Below are 16,541 nucleotides of genomic sequence, written 5' to 3' on the forward strand. Positions count from 1 at the left end.
CTGCCACCTGATTTAGTTATAAAGAGTGGGGTGGCTCCACATACTCTCTCCTACGCCTTTTGCAAGTACGGGAACCGCCCACATAACTGTCTGATCAGCATTTTTCATTGTCTCTTTTCCGAGGTTTCAAACCCCATGGCTATCGTCACAGGCCAGTTCTCCTGGCTAGTCTGTGAAGCTAGTCTGTTTCCCAGAGCATTTGTCAGCTGACATTCTCCACAGAATCCCCTGTGGGTGGTGAGGGTCTGCGACACTTTACCATGAACTTGTTTTTTTCCCAGGGCCCGAGACCAGCCTGATCCTGTAATACCAGCGAGCACTCTAGAGAAGAAGGACCCAAAGGCAAGCAGAGCCACGCCCTGCTTCTGTCAACACAAAGATTTCTGCCCTCAGTACACAAGCATCAAGTTCCCCAAATTCCATTTAATTTCCTTGGCTCTTGTATTGAGTTACAACCGGGCCACAGGGGTCTTGGCACCAAAAGCCTGTAAGGAAAAGGCTGTTTGGTTGAACTTTGTTGCTCAGTTCTGCAGACATTGTAGGTTCAGATAAGGTTGTGGGTGGCCCATTAATTCTTTCTACATGTTGCTCTGAAGTGAACCTGAACTCTGCCACATCCTGAGATTCCCTGCTCTAATGATTTCCTGCAATAACGCGTGGCGATCCCCGAGTCCACGACAAGCTTTCCCAAGAGCCGTCTCTTCTCACTGCTTTTCTTCCAGCTACACTTCTGGAAGAAGAATTGTTCAAGCCTCTTGGAAGAGTATAGCCCCAAGGTAGCTGCTTGGAGGCATATGTGTGCCCTGCCTGGCTGTTCACATGAGAAGATGAGAGAGAGCTTTGAATCTCATTCTTAAACAACGGAGCCTTTCACAGGGGTTTCAATGGAAGCTGTGTATAGTTTCTTTCCCGCTTCAGCGTCCTAGCCAGCTTTCACTGTCTGCTCCACACAGCCTTGAGTCCCCTGAGATTGGGAGGCCTCTGCAGAGTAACTGCTGAGATCAGACTAGCCCGTAGATGTGTCTGTGGGACACTGTCTGGATTGACGATTGATAGAGAAGGGCCCAGTCCCCTGTGGGTAGCATCATTCCCTGACCAAGTGGTCTTGGGTTGTAAAAGAAGCCCAGCTAGAGCCCAAAAGGCAAGCCAGGAAGTAGTCTCCTGTGGTTTCTGCTACAAGTTCTTGCTTGACTTCCCACTCTTACTACCCTTAAAGATGGAATGAGACCGGAAGTGCAAGTCAGACGAACCCTTCTTCCCCTAAGGTGCCTTTGGTCATAACAGCAGTGTTTTATCCTAACAACAGAAAGAAAATTAGAGCAATCCTGTAGCTATATGCTTTGTGCTGTGCTGTGTGCACATTGTATGCATGAGTGTGTGTGTGTATGTAAACAAAGGGCCAGTTTAAAAAGCTCCATGAAGTAGGGTAACATATTTGCAATGTTTAATGCTGTACCCTCTAGGTCTCGCACATACCCGATCCACGGTAGCCACCCAGTTTATATTGTCTGTCTTATTCAATCAAAGCACTGTGTCTGCCTCCTTTCCCTCACTACGTCAGAAACGTCAGAGAATCACTTACGGAGAAAAAGGGTTTGCCTTGGCCCACAGTTCTAAAGGTGTCAGGCCATGGCCACTGCTGCTTTCAGGCCTGTGGTATTTCAGGCAGTGAATTATGACCGGGGCATACAGCAGAGCGAAGTCATTCATCCACCCCATAGTTAATTAGTATTCTCTTATGTGAAAAAAATTCCTGCAATAAACAACTTTCAGGTTTGTTTTAGCTTTTGGTCTCAGAATTTCTAGGCTGTGTTCAGTCCTGATGCTGCTGGGCCTTCCCGAGGCAGAGCATCCTGGTGGGAGTGTATGGCAGGGAGCTGCTTTGCTCATGGTGCCTTTTAAAAGCACGCCCCCACTGACCCAGTTTCTGCCACTAAGCTTTGCCTCTAAAAGGTTCCACCACCCATCACCTCCCAGGCATGCCACAAGCCTTTGGGGCCATTCAATGTCTGTTCTCTTCCAATCTCTGAAATCCAGTACAGGCACCTCAGGGCCTGTCTGACTGCACCCATGGATCCTGGACAGAGGGCTACCCTTGAATCTGAGAGGTTTTATCCAAGCTTTGGAGATTGTTGGGGTTCTTAACATCCATATTTCAAGACTAAACACAATTCAGCATGTCCTTTTGGCCATTTTAACCTCAGAATTAGATTCTATTAGTGAATCTAGTCAGGACAATCAGACAGGAAAAAGAAAGCTATCTCTATTCACAGAGGGCACGATCTTTTACACACAAAAAAGTATTAAGCAAAACCAGATGTCACGGTCTAGCCCTAAGATCTCAGCACTTGAAAAACTGTGCCTGGAGGACTATTGTGGATTTTAGGCTAGCCTGGGCTGCATAGCACATACCAGGCTAACATATCAAGACCCTGTCTCAAAAACCAAAACAACAAAAATCCCCATAGAACCAACAAGCATGTACATGACTATAACACCAGCACTAGGTAGATAGAAGCAGGAGGGTCAGAAGTTCAAGGCTAACCTGGCCTACATGAGGCACTGTTTTGAGCAACAAAATGAAAACAATAACAAAACCTAGAAAACTTCCACCAACTAACCAGTCAAAGTAGTAAAACAGGATCCACCAAATGAGTTCCTCAAGGTTTGGGGGTACAAGATCAATACAGAAAAAAAAATTCATCGTATCATTTTTGATTTTAATTTTATTTGACAATAAGTGAACAGAATTAACATACGCAACTCCGGATTAGCTCTTCTTACACCAGCGAGAAGCAACTGACTTAGCAGGAATTGACTCCAGAATTTGACTTGTCAACTGTCTGCCAGGACTGCAACAGTGCTCCCTGACCAAGGTAGGCCCCAGGAAAGCTGTCTTCCCTATCGCTTTTCCCAGTTCTTTTGAATGGAGTCACGTGACACAAATACTTCTTCAGATGTGCTGTCTGGGATTATCCAGGAAGCAAAGTCTCTGGGTGTGCTGGTGGGAGACAGGATTTAAAACACAACTCATTAGATGGGGCCACTGTGCACCAGGGCCTGATCAGAATGGAGGCGGAGGCAGGCATCACAGCTGTCTCTTCATAACGAAGGACATTTAGCCTTCTTCCTGTAGACCTGGTCTTTTTCCTTGGGTTCTTTCTTTCTTTCTTTCTTTCTTTCTTTCTTTCTTTCTTTCTTTTTGCCTTCTCTACTCTTGGAGTTACTATTCTTTTAAAAACAAAATAACAACCCCATCACAGTGGCAAATAGCCACCAGATGGAGCTTAAATTTGACCAAAACAAACTGGAGTCTTTAGGGCAAGCAACAAACAAGAGTCACCTAAACTACTGCCCCCAAACAGCCGGAGTCTCCCCTGTTCAGGGTGGGAGCGAGAAGAGAGAGTCTTGTTACTCAGAGAGTCTTGTTACTCATTGTTCAGCCCCATGACACTGCAGGGGGTGGCTAGGACTGGCAAGCGACTCCCCTATTTCCCAGACAGCTGCTTGTACAGCTTGGGTACGTAATCGTCCCATTCCGCCTGGTAACACGTGCCGGCTACCGGGGCTCCCAGGTGATACTTCTTGCGGAATGCCGCCGCCTTGAATTTGCCACGGTGGTCTCCCGACCGGTTGCTGAGAATGGGCTCGTCACACTTCAGTGGCTTGTCCTGCTCGTACACCAGCCACACGTAGCGATGGAGGCCGGTGCCACTGGGAGGCCCAGAACCCACATAATCCGAGAGGACCTTCCCACTGCTGATGTCGTTGCCCTTCATGTTGACCACCAGGAAATGGTGCCACTCCCTGTACTTGGGGTCTTTCCTGCTGGGAGCATCCGGGTCTGTGAGGACTAAGGTGTAGAGTTTCGCTGGGTCAAGGCCATTCCATGAAATGCTACTGGGTCTGTTCTTAACCTGAGTAGGCGTCAGCACTTGGCCCAGCTCATCCAGCTCAACCCCAGCGTAGGTGACCTGCAGTGGGTGTTGTGGGCGCTCATCCACCTCCTGTAGGCTCAGCGGCCCGGTCCACTTGCTGATGTCTGCGGGCATGGCGAGACGCTGTGGTGGCAGTTGGGTACAAACAGCTGGACCCCACGTGCGACGCAGAGAACTGACTGGTGACCACGTGAGCCCTGTAGCCGCGGGAGCACACCCTTTGCATACTTAGATACCTCAATGAATGATCCAAAAAAAAAAAAAAAGAGTATTAAGAAATCAATTCAATTTTTTAAAGTGCTAAAATTTAAAAAGGTGAGAATAAATTTGACAAAACTTATGAAAAGCATAGTGTGAAAAGTACAAGATATTGTTGAAAGATACTCAGCTGGCTCTAAATAAATGGAAATCGCTTCATGCGTGTGGATGAGTTAGCACTTGCCAAGACATGAGCATCCTTCAGGATGGTGTGTGAACTCAGTGAAAATCCTACGCAAATCTCAGCTTCTCTGTAGAAACTGCTGAGTTTGCAAGGGGCCAGAATAGTTCAAAACTAATCTTGAGAAAGAAAAAGTTGGAAGACACACATTTTTTTTTTTAATGTAAAGTCAGCACAAAACAACAATAGTTGAGGCAGTGGTACACTAGCATCATGAGAGACCCAGGGGTCTGTGCACTGGTGTTGGATCCAGGTGAAGAGATTTTTTTCATCAGACACCAAAGCACTCACCAGGGGAGAATACAGTCTTCAGTAAGTGGTTCTGAATTCACTGGACACCTATAGGCAACGGGATACGTCGGGCCCCAACCTGGATACCAGGTACAAGTTACTGCAAAGCAGAGCAAGGACTTAAGAGTAAGAATTCATAAAACTTTTGGAAGAAAACATACGGCTGCATTTTTATGACTTTGGATTTGATAATAGGTTCATCCCAACTCTCCCACCAAGATGTGGGTTGGTAATGGCTCAATGGATAAAGGCACCCATCGAGAAGCCTCAGGACCCAGGTTTGATCTTCAGGACCCATTTGGTGGAATTTATTCTCTGCCCTCCACAGGTGTGCCACGGCAGACAAGACTGCACACAACACACACATAAAGTAATGTAACAAATCAAAACCAAACAAATAAAATACACTAAGACATGAGCCACAAAAAAAAAAAATAAAAATTGAACTTCACTAGAATTAAAGTATATCTTGTTTTCCAAAAGTATTATTAACAATGAGAAAGGCTGAGCTAAGCCAGGAAGATGGCTGGCTCGTAGGTAAAGGTGCCTGCCACTAACACGACTATCTGAGTTTGATCCCTGGGCCCCCACATGGTTGAAGAAGAGAATTAACTTGCATAGGTTGTCCTCTGACCTCTGCACACAGGTAGTAGCTCATTCCCTTAACATCTACACTAAATAAAAAATTTTAAAAACGTAATTAAAAAAAAAACAAGAAAAGGCAACCTATATGTAAATCTTTTAAATTAATTTATTTTTACATATCAGTCCCAGTTCTCCTTCCATTCTCTCCTCCTGCTCCCCACCTCCTACCCATTCCTCAGCGAGTTAAGGCCTCCCCTGGGAAGTCTACTAGGTCTGTCCTGTCCCCTCCTTGAGGCAGGACCAAGGTGTTATTCCCCCACCCCCACCCTGTGCCTAGACTAAGCAAGCTATCTCTCCATAGAGAATGGTCTCTACAAAGTTCACGTATTAGAGTAAGATCCTGGTCCCACTGCCACTGACCCCATATACAGCCTAAGCCACACCCTTGTCACCTGTATTCAGGGGGCCTCGCTCGGTCCTAATCAGGTTCCCCAGTTGTCAGATGATGAGACCCTTTAATACAGTTCTTCATGTTGTGGTGACCCCCAAAATAAAATTATTTTGTTGCTACTTCATGAATGTAATTTAACTACTGTTATGAATCACAATGTAAATACCTGGTATGAAGAATATCTGATATGAGACCCCCAAAGGGGTCGAGACCCACAATTTGAGACCCACTGCTGAGGTCTCTACAGTAGAGTTTCTTTCTCGGGACTCTTGGCGGGAGGGAATCGAAGAGGACAAACAAATTTGAAACATGGCATTGGATTAAAGAAACAATGTTTCTGGAATCCACAAGCAGCTAGGCAACTTAGAAGATGCTGCGCTGCCTCTGCCCTGTTCTATCTCAGCCTCTCTCTGTCCTGTCTACCCCTAAGTATCTGCAGTCCCAACCATAAGCAGTGTCGGCTGGGCACTGCCCCTTTTCCAGGCTGACCACAGCCTCCATTCCTGGTTTTCCAGGTCCTCGCACTATGCCTGAGATTTTCATAAGCTTGACGAATGGTTGAATCGTTCCAACTCTCCTGACTGCATCGGTACTTCTCCTCTGTGTTGCTTTTCTTTTTCTTTTTTATTATTTTCATTGAGCTATATATTTTTCTCCTTTTCCCTCCCTTCCTCCTCCCACTTCCCTTTTATCCTCTCACACAATCCCCACACTCCCAATTTACTCAGAGGATCTTGTCTTTTTCTACTTCCAATGTAGATTAGATATAAAGTGAGTTTTTAGACATTTTTGCTGATCACATATTTGGTAAAAGGCTTATATCTTGAATCTATAAAGAATACTACCAAGCTGGGGCAGTGGTGGTGCATGACTTTAATCCCAGCACTCAGGAGGCAGAGGCAGGCAGATCTCTGTGAGTTTGAGGCCAGCCTGGTCTACAGAATGAGTTCCAGGACAGCCAGGACAACACAGAGAAACCCTGTCTTGAAATACCCCCCAAAAGAATATTTACAATTTAATAATAAATTCCAACTAATTTAAACAAAGGATTAAGGGTTGGAGCAGACATTTCTTTTAAGAAGACACACAAACAAGCAAGAACACAAGGAAATATGGTAGACATTGTATGTCATCAGAAAAACACAAACCAGCATCTTAGTGTCAATCATACCCACCTAGATTCACTAGAATAAAAAACGTCAGACACTAAGTGTCAGAAGGTCCCTGGAAAAATCAGTATCCTCATAGACTCCTGGCAGAGAGGAGAAACGGTACTGTTTGTTTCTCCGGTGACTGCCCATAAAATTACTTTACTACCCAGCTTCAGCTTCTGGATATACACCCAAGAGAAGTGGAAATATATATCCACATAAAAGTTGTGTATCGGTGTTTATAGTAACAGTATTCAAAATAGCCCCAAGTTGGAAGCAACCCAATGTCCATGAACAGATGAACGGATAAGCAAAATGTATTTAAATACAATGGGGACAGAATTCTCCTCAGCCATAAAAGGAAATGAAGTTATGATACATGCTATAACATGGATGGACTTTGGAAACTGGAGGGTAATGCCTGTTAGTTAGAAAATACTACACTCTGGGCCAATGAGTTGAGTCAGCAGGTAAAGGTGCTTTTCGAACAAGCCTGGTGACTTGAATTCCATCTTCAGAACCCACAGAGAGTGGAAGGAGAGAACGGACTGACAAAGCAGTCCTCTGACCCTCATCACAGTGTGACATTGATCCCCCACCTCCCCGAATCTCTCTCTCTCTCTCTCTCTCTCTCTCTCTCACACACACACACACACACACACACACACAAATACATTTAAAATAAAAAACCCAGTCTATATGAATCTACTTCTGTAAAATGTCTCTAAAAGACATATCTACAGAGATGAATCTAGAAGCTGTTCAGGGGTTGCTTTGTGTGGGGAAATGAGGAGCTGACATCTCAAGGGCACAGGGTTCCTTTTGCCATGAAGGAAACATTCTCAGTTTGAGGGTGTTGGTGGCTTACATGTATCTGTGACTATCCTAAAAAGCCACTCAACTGTACCTTTAAAGGGACTGAATTGTATGACATGTGAATTATATTTTCATAAAGCCATTATGTAAAACCAACAAAGGCCATAAAGACATTGGCAGTGAAGGCTCCCTGGGGGAAAGTCCTTCCCTCTAGGCCGCCCTGCCTCTTGTCAGGTGGCCACAGCTCCTCACTACGTGAGCTTCTCCACTGGGACATCGATTGTCCTTACAGACTACAGCTGTCAGCCCCAGAGGGAGTGACCCAAGACGGAATGAGGTAAGAATAGCAACACCCAAGACAGTCTAATCCTGGAGACTGCAGAGCTTTATCGATGACTTAGGTCAGCCCTGTTCAGTGCAGAGTGGCTGACCAAGGGTGAGAATAGCAAGGGTGACAACCCTTTGGAACCAGTTGGAGCCTGGCTGGCACTGCCTTGCAGGAAGCTTTCATTATGAACTGGGTATCATAAGACACTTGGTAGATGTTAACCCAGGAGGTAAATATTAAATATCCATTTTATTATGGCCTAGATCATCCAAAGCTAGATGCGGCTTATTTGTGTTTACCGCTTTATTGACTTGGAGCTCTCTCTGAGTCCTAGAATTCTGCAAGTTCTACCGTTTGTGCCACCCTCACCCCATAGATTTCTCCACTCATGCAGTAAGCCAGATCAGACCGAATTGGAAAAGTAAAAAAACAGGTTTATTTGAACAATACAACTCCTGGGTGGGTTCTCCAGTCCCAGAGATCAAGGCCGGAAGCTGCACCCACGAACGGAAGCAGGGAGACTTTATAGGTTGTAGGTGTGGGGTGATGACGTGTCTGTCACAAGCTGACTTTATGTCCAAGTATAATCAAGAGCTGAGCACTTAAGGCGGGGACTTGAGCGGCTGGCAGCTTCAGGGGAGGAAGCTGCAGCAGCCACCAAGATTTGGGAACTGGGCTCCTTGGTGCCTCTTCTCTCTTGGGAGACTCTCTGAGTGGGCGGGGTTTGAAGACAAGCACACAGGCACACAGGCACACACGCACGCACACACAGACACAGAGGAATGGGGCTTTCCAGGTCATGCAGGGCAGAGTTGGAGGTTCCAGCTGAACGCCTTTAGCATACTGAAGCATATGCTGGCTTCTAGGATCCCTCTGCATCACAAGTCCCTGTCGCACACCTCAAAGTCCATGCTAGCTGTCATCCTAGCTCATCCCACCTCCTCCCCAGCGCAGGCTTCCCTACCCTCAGCTACTCATTCCCCTTACCACCCTGCGATCTCTGCTATGCTCTCTCTGTCTCTCCCCCCCCCCACCTCTCTACTCTCTGTCTTCCTCCTACCCCCTCTGCTCTCCTGTTCTCCCCCGACTCCTCCCCTACACCTTCCCATCTTTTGCTTACTCTTCCTCTCTCGTGTTTCTGTCCTCTCTGCTCTGCTCCTGCTTCTCTGGCGGCCAGGTCCAGTCTCCTGGCCATGCTCAGTCTACTTTTCTCCCTCTGCTCTGGACGCTTCCAGATGCCTCTGGCTGTTCTCTCTCCTGTCTACAGTAAAAGCTTCACCGTTCAGCAGACCACAGAGCAGGCATATCGTTAGTTTACACACTTTCCTTCTACCATGTGGTTCCTAGGGATTGAACTCGGGTCCCTGGGCTTGGCCTCAAGCCCCTTTATTTGCTGGGCCATCTCACTGGTCCCCTTGAGGTGTGATTTGGAGTCTATGTGTCTCTTTGGTATTTAGCTGACCGGAAGAAACACAGACATGAGGGGAAAGCTAGTAAGCCTAGTGTTTACCAGGAGCAAGATGTGCAGAGTCTTTGGCCTTTCTGCCTCCCTGTGAAGCTAACCTGGCTTTATCTCTTCACAGCTTTATTATGCGGGCTGGGAGGTATTAACAAAGAGAAGGAGCAAACAAACCCAGGATAGACATGCTGGGTGAGTCTGGGGAGCAGGCCAGCCCCAGGGGTGTGGTTTCAGACAGGATGGAGAAGAGGGTGTGGTTGCCAGATGTCTGTGATCCCCATTTCCCTGCCCTTTCAGCCACCTCTCCCTCCCATGCTGATGGCTTTGGAAACACAGCTCTCAGAAAGTCCTAGAGGCCAGTCTGTGAGCCACTGTGAACCTCAGGCTGCTTCCTGCCTTCGGTTGCTTAGGATTCTCTTACAGGCAGCCTGTAGCTTTCAGGCTCAATGCAGATGTAAGTGTGGTTCCTGCCATTTAGAACATTTCTTTAACTGGCTGTGGATTTCCATATAACTTTCAGAGGCTGCTGAATAATCTCCAAGGATTTTCCAACAAGTGTCCACACGCCTTTAGGTCCAGCGTCTTTCCTCAGTTCTGTGAGATAGTCCACGCTTTTCTAAGTCGCTTACCTGAAAGAGACCAGCAAAATGACAAGGCACACAGACATGCCAATGCAGACAGGGTGGATTCCACAAGGTCCTGCTCCTAGATGAAGAACTACAGACGGCCAATGGATGCTGAAAGAGGAAAAGGCAGTTGCTTTTAGGGACAAACTCCCACATAGGTTGTCCAATCCCAAAATGGGAGGAGTTAGATAGAGGAGAGGGAGGGTCTCCAGTGACAAAGATCAGTGTCCATGCTCAAGAAAGCCAAAACCCAAACCAAACAAACCCTGATAATTAAAAAACAAATTGCTTACCATCCTACTCAATTTCTCTGTCCTTCTGCCACAGCCACCACGGTTTCCACTTGACTTACACAAATCTCTCTGCTCTTTCTCAGGGAAGAGAGGGCTAGTAATGCTTCCACTGCCCTGGTGGCCATCCTAAGGGCATTACCCAGGACTTGCTTTAGTAGTGAATGAAAGCACAGGGAATCTTGCCTGGAGGCTGCCACAAGATGAACTCCGGAGAACACAGATGAAAGTCAGCTCTGGGTTCTCAGTGAGCTCTTAAATCCCAGAAGGAGCTCTCGAGGTTGGGGATTAGGCTCAGCGGTAGAATGCTAGCCTAGCAAAGACTGGGCCTGGGCCTGAGCTCCGTGTGTGTGTGTGTGTGTGTGTGTGTGTGTGTGTGTGTGTGTGTGTGTGTTTGAGAGAGAGAGAGAGAGAATGAATTACAAAGAGACAAAACTAAGCACAAAAGTAGCCCACATGAGCTCTGGAATCATTCTTCCCCTCCTAGGCTCCTTTAACTTGGTCTTGTTCAGAGAGCCTAGCTTGGTTTTGGGATCCTGTGCCCTGGAGTTGAAATTGCCATTCCTCTGTGGGCTTATGGAGGCCAGATAATTCTTCTTATGTAGTGATCTGGTTGCTCTTGTTTTGTGGCCTCTTCCTCACCTAATAGTTTTTGTCTAAATTTAAATTGTATCCAATATCCTCTCATTTCTCTCCTCTGGCAAATATATTCTAAGAATTAAACACACTGAAGCGAAGTCCTCCCCTCCCTTCCTCGCCTGTTTCGTTCCTCCCTCTCCTCTCAGTTCTTTTTTCTTCCCCACCTTTCGAATCTCTGGAGCACTTTGTAGATGTTAATCTTTTAAGACTGACTGCCCCCTTCCCACAGCCCTAAACAGCTAGGAATTCTGCCAGATAACCACGTCTAACCTGGAGGGTTCTCTACCGCCAAACACACTGCACATGGAACACAATGGATCCTTAATTCTACCTCCAATCTGAATTTCTGTATTTTATTTTTCCACTTCCTGAATTAAAAAGTTATTATTATTCATAGCTCTCCACTCCCACTCCAAGAAGAGACTCAACCCTTGGCTTCCTGCTGGTGGCCGGGAAGGGCGTGGCCGGGAAGGGCGTGGCCGGGAAGGGCGCCTGAGCAGAGGAGTGGGGGGTTTGCTTTCAGCATCTGTAGACTTGCATCTGCACTGCCTGAGCAGTTGAAGATTTAGTAAGTTGCCACCTGGGGATCTGTTCTCACGGCTTCCTACCGATTTCCTCTTGGTTGAGGGTTCTTTTTCTTATTTTTATGTATTTATTTGCTTACGTTTTGTCTAGTTTGTGTGTGGGTGTGGTGTTTGTGTGGTACATGCCATGGGTGGGCACACGGAAGGAGGAGGACATCTGTTGTCCTGCCTCACTCTTTTCTGCCTTCCCTTGGCACCGGTCTCTCACTGAACCTGGAGTTAGACTGCATCCATTAAACCCCAGTGATCCCCCTGCCTCTGCCCTTCTGCATGCACCCCCCACCCCCTGCATCCCAACACCCACAGCACTGGGGTTAGACCTGAATTTTTATGTAATTGTTGGTATCTGAACTCAGGTCCTCTTGCCCAGGTAGCAAGCAAACATTCTGTTTACAGCAGCAGCTCTCCAAGGAAGCTCAAGAGAGCTGCTTGCTCCATAAGAAAACAGTATGCATCTAATGACGGAAGTAAAAAATGACCTTGTCCACGAGAAAGCAGCAGAGGGTAGGATATTAACTGCACTTGGCAGGTTCTGAGATACCAGGATACCAGTGGGCAGGGTGGAAAAAGTTTAAATAATTTGATGAGAAAACCAGAAAGGCCAAAACAGACAAAATGTAATTGGTATTCAGAGGAACAAGAAAAAGTATTGTTTGAATATTTAAGATGATCATAAATGATACAGAAAAACATTCTCTTTCATAAGTTTAAAAAAAGCTAAAAATATTGGATTTTTTTTGTGTGCTATATTTTCAAGTAATTTTATTTATGCTGCTGCTGTTGCTGAAGTAGGGGTCTCATATAGCCCAGCTGGCCTCAGACTCCCTCTGTAATCAAGGATGACCTTAGACACTTGCTCTTCCTGCTTCCCCATCCTGAGAGCTGGGACTGCAGGCACACAACAACATTCCCAGTTTCCGTGGTGCTGGGGATCCAACCTAGTGGTGTGGGACCATGGTCATTATTCTGTCAATTATATTTTAAATAAACACTGATTGGCCAGTAGCCAGGCAGAAAGTATAGGCAGGACAACCAGACAGGAAGTAGAGATAAAGGCGAACAGGGGAATTCTGGGAAGGAGAAAGCCCATTCCTCTGCAGTCCTGGCCCTGCCACAGAAGAAGCAAGATGTGACTGCCTCACTGAAAAAGGTACCGAGCCATGTGGTTAACATACACTAGAATAATGAACTAATATAAGTTATAAGAGTTAATAAGAAGCCTGAGCTAGTGGGCCAATCAGTTTATAACTAATGTAGACCTCTGTGTGATTTCTTTGGGACTTAACGATTGCGGGAACTGGGCAGGACAGAAACCCCAGTCAACAACCCAGAGCTACGTGTGCTTGAGGCGAGTGTTCTACCAGCTGAGTATGTCTCCAGTCTCCAGTAATTTCAAGTTCTGAATGGACCTTCTTACATTTCGGCCTTCCGTCCAGACATAGCCATGTTCCTCACCTGTGCTAGAAGCCCAGCAGGAGGGTTCTGAAGACCTCTGTGGAGGGTGTGAACTAGATAGGCCATTTCTCAGTGCTTGTAGGACTTTGAGAGCCCAGAATTGCAACCTCTCCCTGTTAGTACACCTAACCTTCTCTTATCCAGGACAGTAAACGCCCCCTTCTCTGACAGTCAGGAAGATAAAAAGAGGATCGTGACCTGGGAAAGCCACAGGATCCTCTGAATTGTGCAGACAGGGGCGGTGACCCCAGTTCAGGATCCCCCAGCTGAGTCCAGCTGTAGTCTCAGTTACCTGTGGAGTAGCCGGAAGCTGACGGTCGTGCAGGCGTCACTTGGTGCACCACAGGTCATCCTCTCTGGCCATACTCACTGTGTCTTCTGTCTGTGTTATTGATGGTACTGGACGGTGGCTGGGCTTCAGTGCCACTCACAGAGAAGCTTCATCTCAGTGGCCGTCTGCCCTCCCTACCACCCAGTGATGATGTGACTTTATCCTGCTATCACTCAGGGAGTCATCTTAGGACACTTATACACTAATACACACATATACAAACACACCAGACAGACAGACAGACAGACAGACAGGCAGAGACACACACAGAGACAGAGAAAGAAAGACCCAGAGACAGAGAAAGAGACACACACATGCATGCGCACACATGCACACAGAGACAGAGAGCCACACACATGCATGCACACACACATAGACAGAGAGGGAGATACATGTATACACATGCACACAGAGACAGAAAGAGAGACATGCATAGACACACATGTGCACACGCGCGCGCACACACACGCACACACACACACACACACACAATTTGAAATAACTCTAAGAAAGTGACAGCACACAAAGGTGGCTGAAATGTAGCCCGACAGGGCCCAGACAGATCCAGAAAGGCTCTCTGAAGATTATGTAGGCAGTCGTCAGATACAGTCATGCTAGTATCTTGACAGCAACCCAGAACAGGGTAGAATTAGCTGCAGGTTTGGATCCTCTTGTTCCTAGCAGAGTCCTAGGCATGTCTTTGGGTGCTTAGTTCACAAGTACCTGGAGAATAGGGCAGGGGAATTGAATGTGTCTACAGAGCTGGGTGCGGTATCTCTGGCTCCTTTGGGCATCTCCCTGGCTTGCTGGGCCTTTACCTAAGTTTCCATGGCCTGTAAGGACTTAGGGCAGAAGATGGCAATTCAGTCTGATATAGAGGCACACAGGTAATTGCACCACACTGAGCCTGAGATGTGGATTGCTTTGTATTCCAGTTTAGCTTGGACTACAAAGTGAGTTCAGAACCAACCCGGGCTACACAACAAAACCCTGCCTCAAAAAAACCAAAACAACAACACCTCCACACAACAAAACAAAACAAAGGATAGTGAAGTGCACAAGAACCCAGGTTTGGATCGTAAGAGGCCGCTCACCCCTGTAATCAAAGCGCAGACAGGAAGATCCCTCAGAGCTCGCTAGCCAGCTGGATCAAATCGGGGAGCTCCAGATTTAGTGAGACTTTGTCTCCAATACTACAGTGTAAGGAGGAGACTCAGTGGGCAAAGTATTTGCTAAGTCAGCATGAGGACCAGAATTCAGATCCCTGACACCCAAGTTCAACCTGGAAATGGTGGCCTGCATCTACCAACGCCAGTGCTGGGAGCAGAGACAGGCAGATCTTGGTGGCCACTGGCCAGTGAGACCAGAACAGTGATCTGCAGGTTCAGTAGGAGACCCTGTCTCAAAGAAGAAAAGAAAAGTCTGAACTAGAAATAGAATTTTAAAGTTATGACTAGTTACTGAAGAGTGAGGATTATATTGTCCAAAGTAGAACAAGAAAGAAAAATTCAGACAGCCTCCAAGAAAGTCAGCCTTTAAGAGTCAAAGACTACCGGTATTTTTGATTATTGTTGCAAAAGCAGAGAAGTATAACAAAGAGTATAAAACGTTGGAGCATATCTTCATCTCATTGGTTTGCTCTATCAAAAGGATAAATTTTCTGTCTATAAAGGTGGTTATGCCTTCCTCCATTTTATTAGGTTCTATTACACTTTGTTTATTTGAAAGTGTTCATCAAACTTGAAGATGGGACATGTGTTGGGTGTCTTCAACCATTGAAAAGGTCTAGAACATTAAAGAAAATTACCAAAACACAAAAAAAAGAAAGAAAGAAAAGAAAAAGAAAGGTGTAGAAGTAATTCAGGAAGATGTCCTATTGACCTCCGACTTTTACCTGCCATCTGTGTGTGTGTGTGTGTGTGTGTGTATGTTGCATGAGTGGCTCATACTCTTAGTAACTCCAGCTCCAGGGGATTCCGATGCCTCTGACTTCCATGGGTGCCAGCACACATGTGTGTCATATGTGCATATGTGCCCACGTGTGCACACCACACGCACACACACACACACACACACACACACACACACACACACACACACAGAGTGTGGCTCTGGAAAATTCAACTTTGCTGAGTCTAAAGTCTTGTCTATGTTTCAGTAGACATCCTGGGGACAAACAAATTCTGGCGGAACTGGAGTCAGGTCAACGTCTCATCAACAGACGTTTCATTTACGGCTTTGGGGATGTCATCCTGGAAGTCCTGGATGACAGTCTCTCTGTCGAGAAGCCTGAGACAACCACCTCTGCTTCAGGTACCTCAGGCAAATCCCAAGATAGGTGTGCTCCCTTAAGGGTTCTTCACACGTTCTTTGAGCATTAGGAGGCTTACTCAGCCAGTCAGGGTTTCTGGTGGCTGAGTAAGCCTCCTAATGCTCAAAGAATCGCACGCCTTTAATCCCAGCACTCAGGAGGCAGAGGCAGGCGGATCTCTGTGAGTTCGAGACCAGCCTGGTCTACAGAGCTAGTTCCAGGACAGGCTCCAAAGCCACAGAGAAACCCTATCTCGAAAGAAAGAAAAAGAAACCAGTCAGGGTGGCCAGGCTCTGGAGCCAGGCTGTAATTCACCAGGTCTCAGTGGTTCAATTCTCCCTCAAGTTCTGTTGCTTCAGGGGAACAGGGGACATATGCACCAATTGATTGTACACCCATTTCCATAAAACATAAAATATAGCTTGCATCTGTACGCCATTTTACAAGAAAGTATCAGTCAGTAAAGACTTAGGGTGGAGCGAGAGGGTGAGGTTTCCCAAGAAAAGGGAGCTTAAGACATCTTCTGCTTCATTTGAGTTTTTGTAGCACAGTCAGAACGAGGGACAGTTTTGTGAAAATGTTTGAATTGTTGGTCAGTTTCCTTAATGGCCTCTAGCAAGGATTTAACAATCAGATCATTCGTATTAGACTCATTCATCATAGTCTCTACTGTCTTTCTAAATTGTTACATGTTATTTATTGTGTATGAGCACAGGCGTGTGTGAAACAGAGAGACAGACAGACAGGGCAGAGGAGGTGAGGAAGAGAGAGAGGATGGATGCCATGACTCACATCTGGAGGTCATGAGACATAAGGGAGCAGGTTCTCTCCTTCTGACCGTGGGCTC

The 16,541-nt window shown here is 46.5% G+C and overlaps 1 protein-coding gene across 1 annotated transcript; it reads right to left on the reverse strand.

Annotated features, from left to right (window-relative positions):
* Positions 1-3,488: 3,488 nt before the first annotated feature.
* Positions 3,489-4,052, reverse strand: LOC121443173 (phosphatidylethanolamine-binding protein 1). The gene has a single exon (XM_041644852.1). It carries the CDS (start codon positions 4,050-4,052, stop codon positions 3,489-3,491), a length of 564 nt encoding a protein of 187 aa, XP_041500786.1.
* Positions 4,053-16,541: the final 12,489 nt, after the last annotated feature.

Source organism: Microtus oregoni, unplaced genomic scaffold (genome assembly GCF_018167655.1).
Source record: "Microtus oregoni isolate MIOR12 unplaced genomic scaffold, Mior012 000002F_ref0000024, whole genome shotgun sequence".
Classification (NCBI taxonomy): Eukaryota; Metazoa; Chordata; class Mammalia; order Rodentia; family Cricetidae; genus Microtus; species Microtus oregoni.

What these genes read in the sequence shown, in the direction of transcription:
- LOC121443173 (XM_041644852.1), bottom strand. Translation starts at nt 4,052, where the DNA reads ATGCCCGCAGACATCAGCAAGTGGACCGGGCCGCTGAGCCTACAGGAG.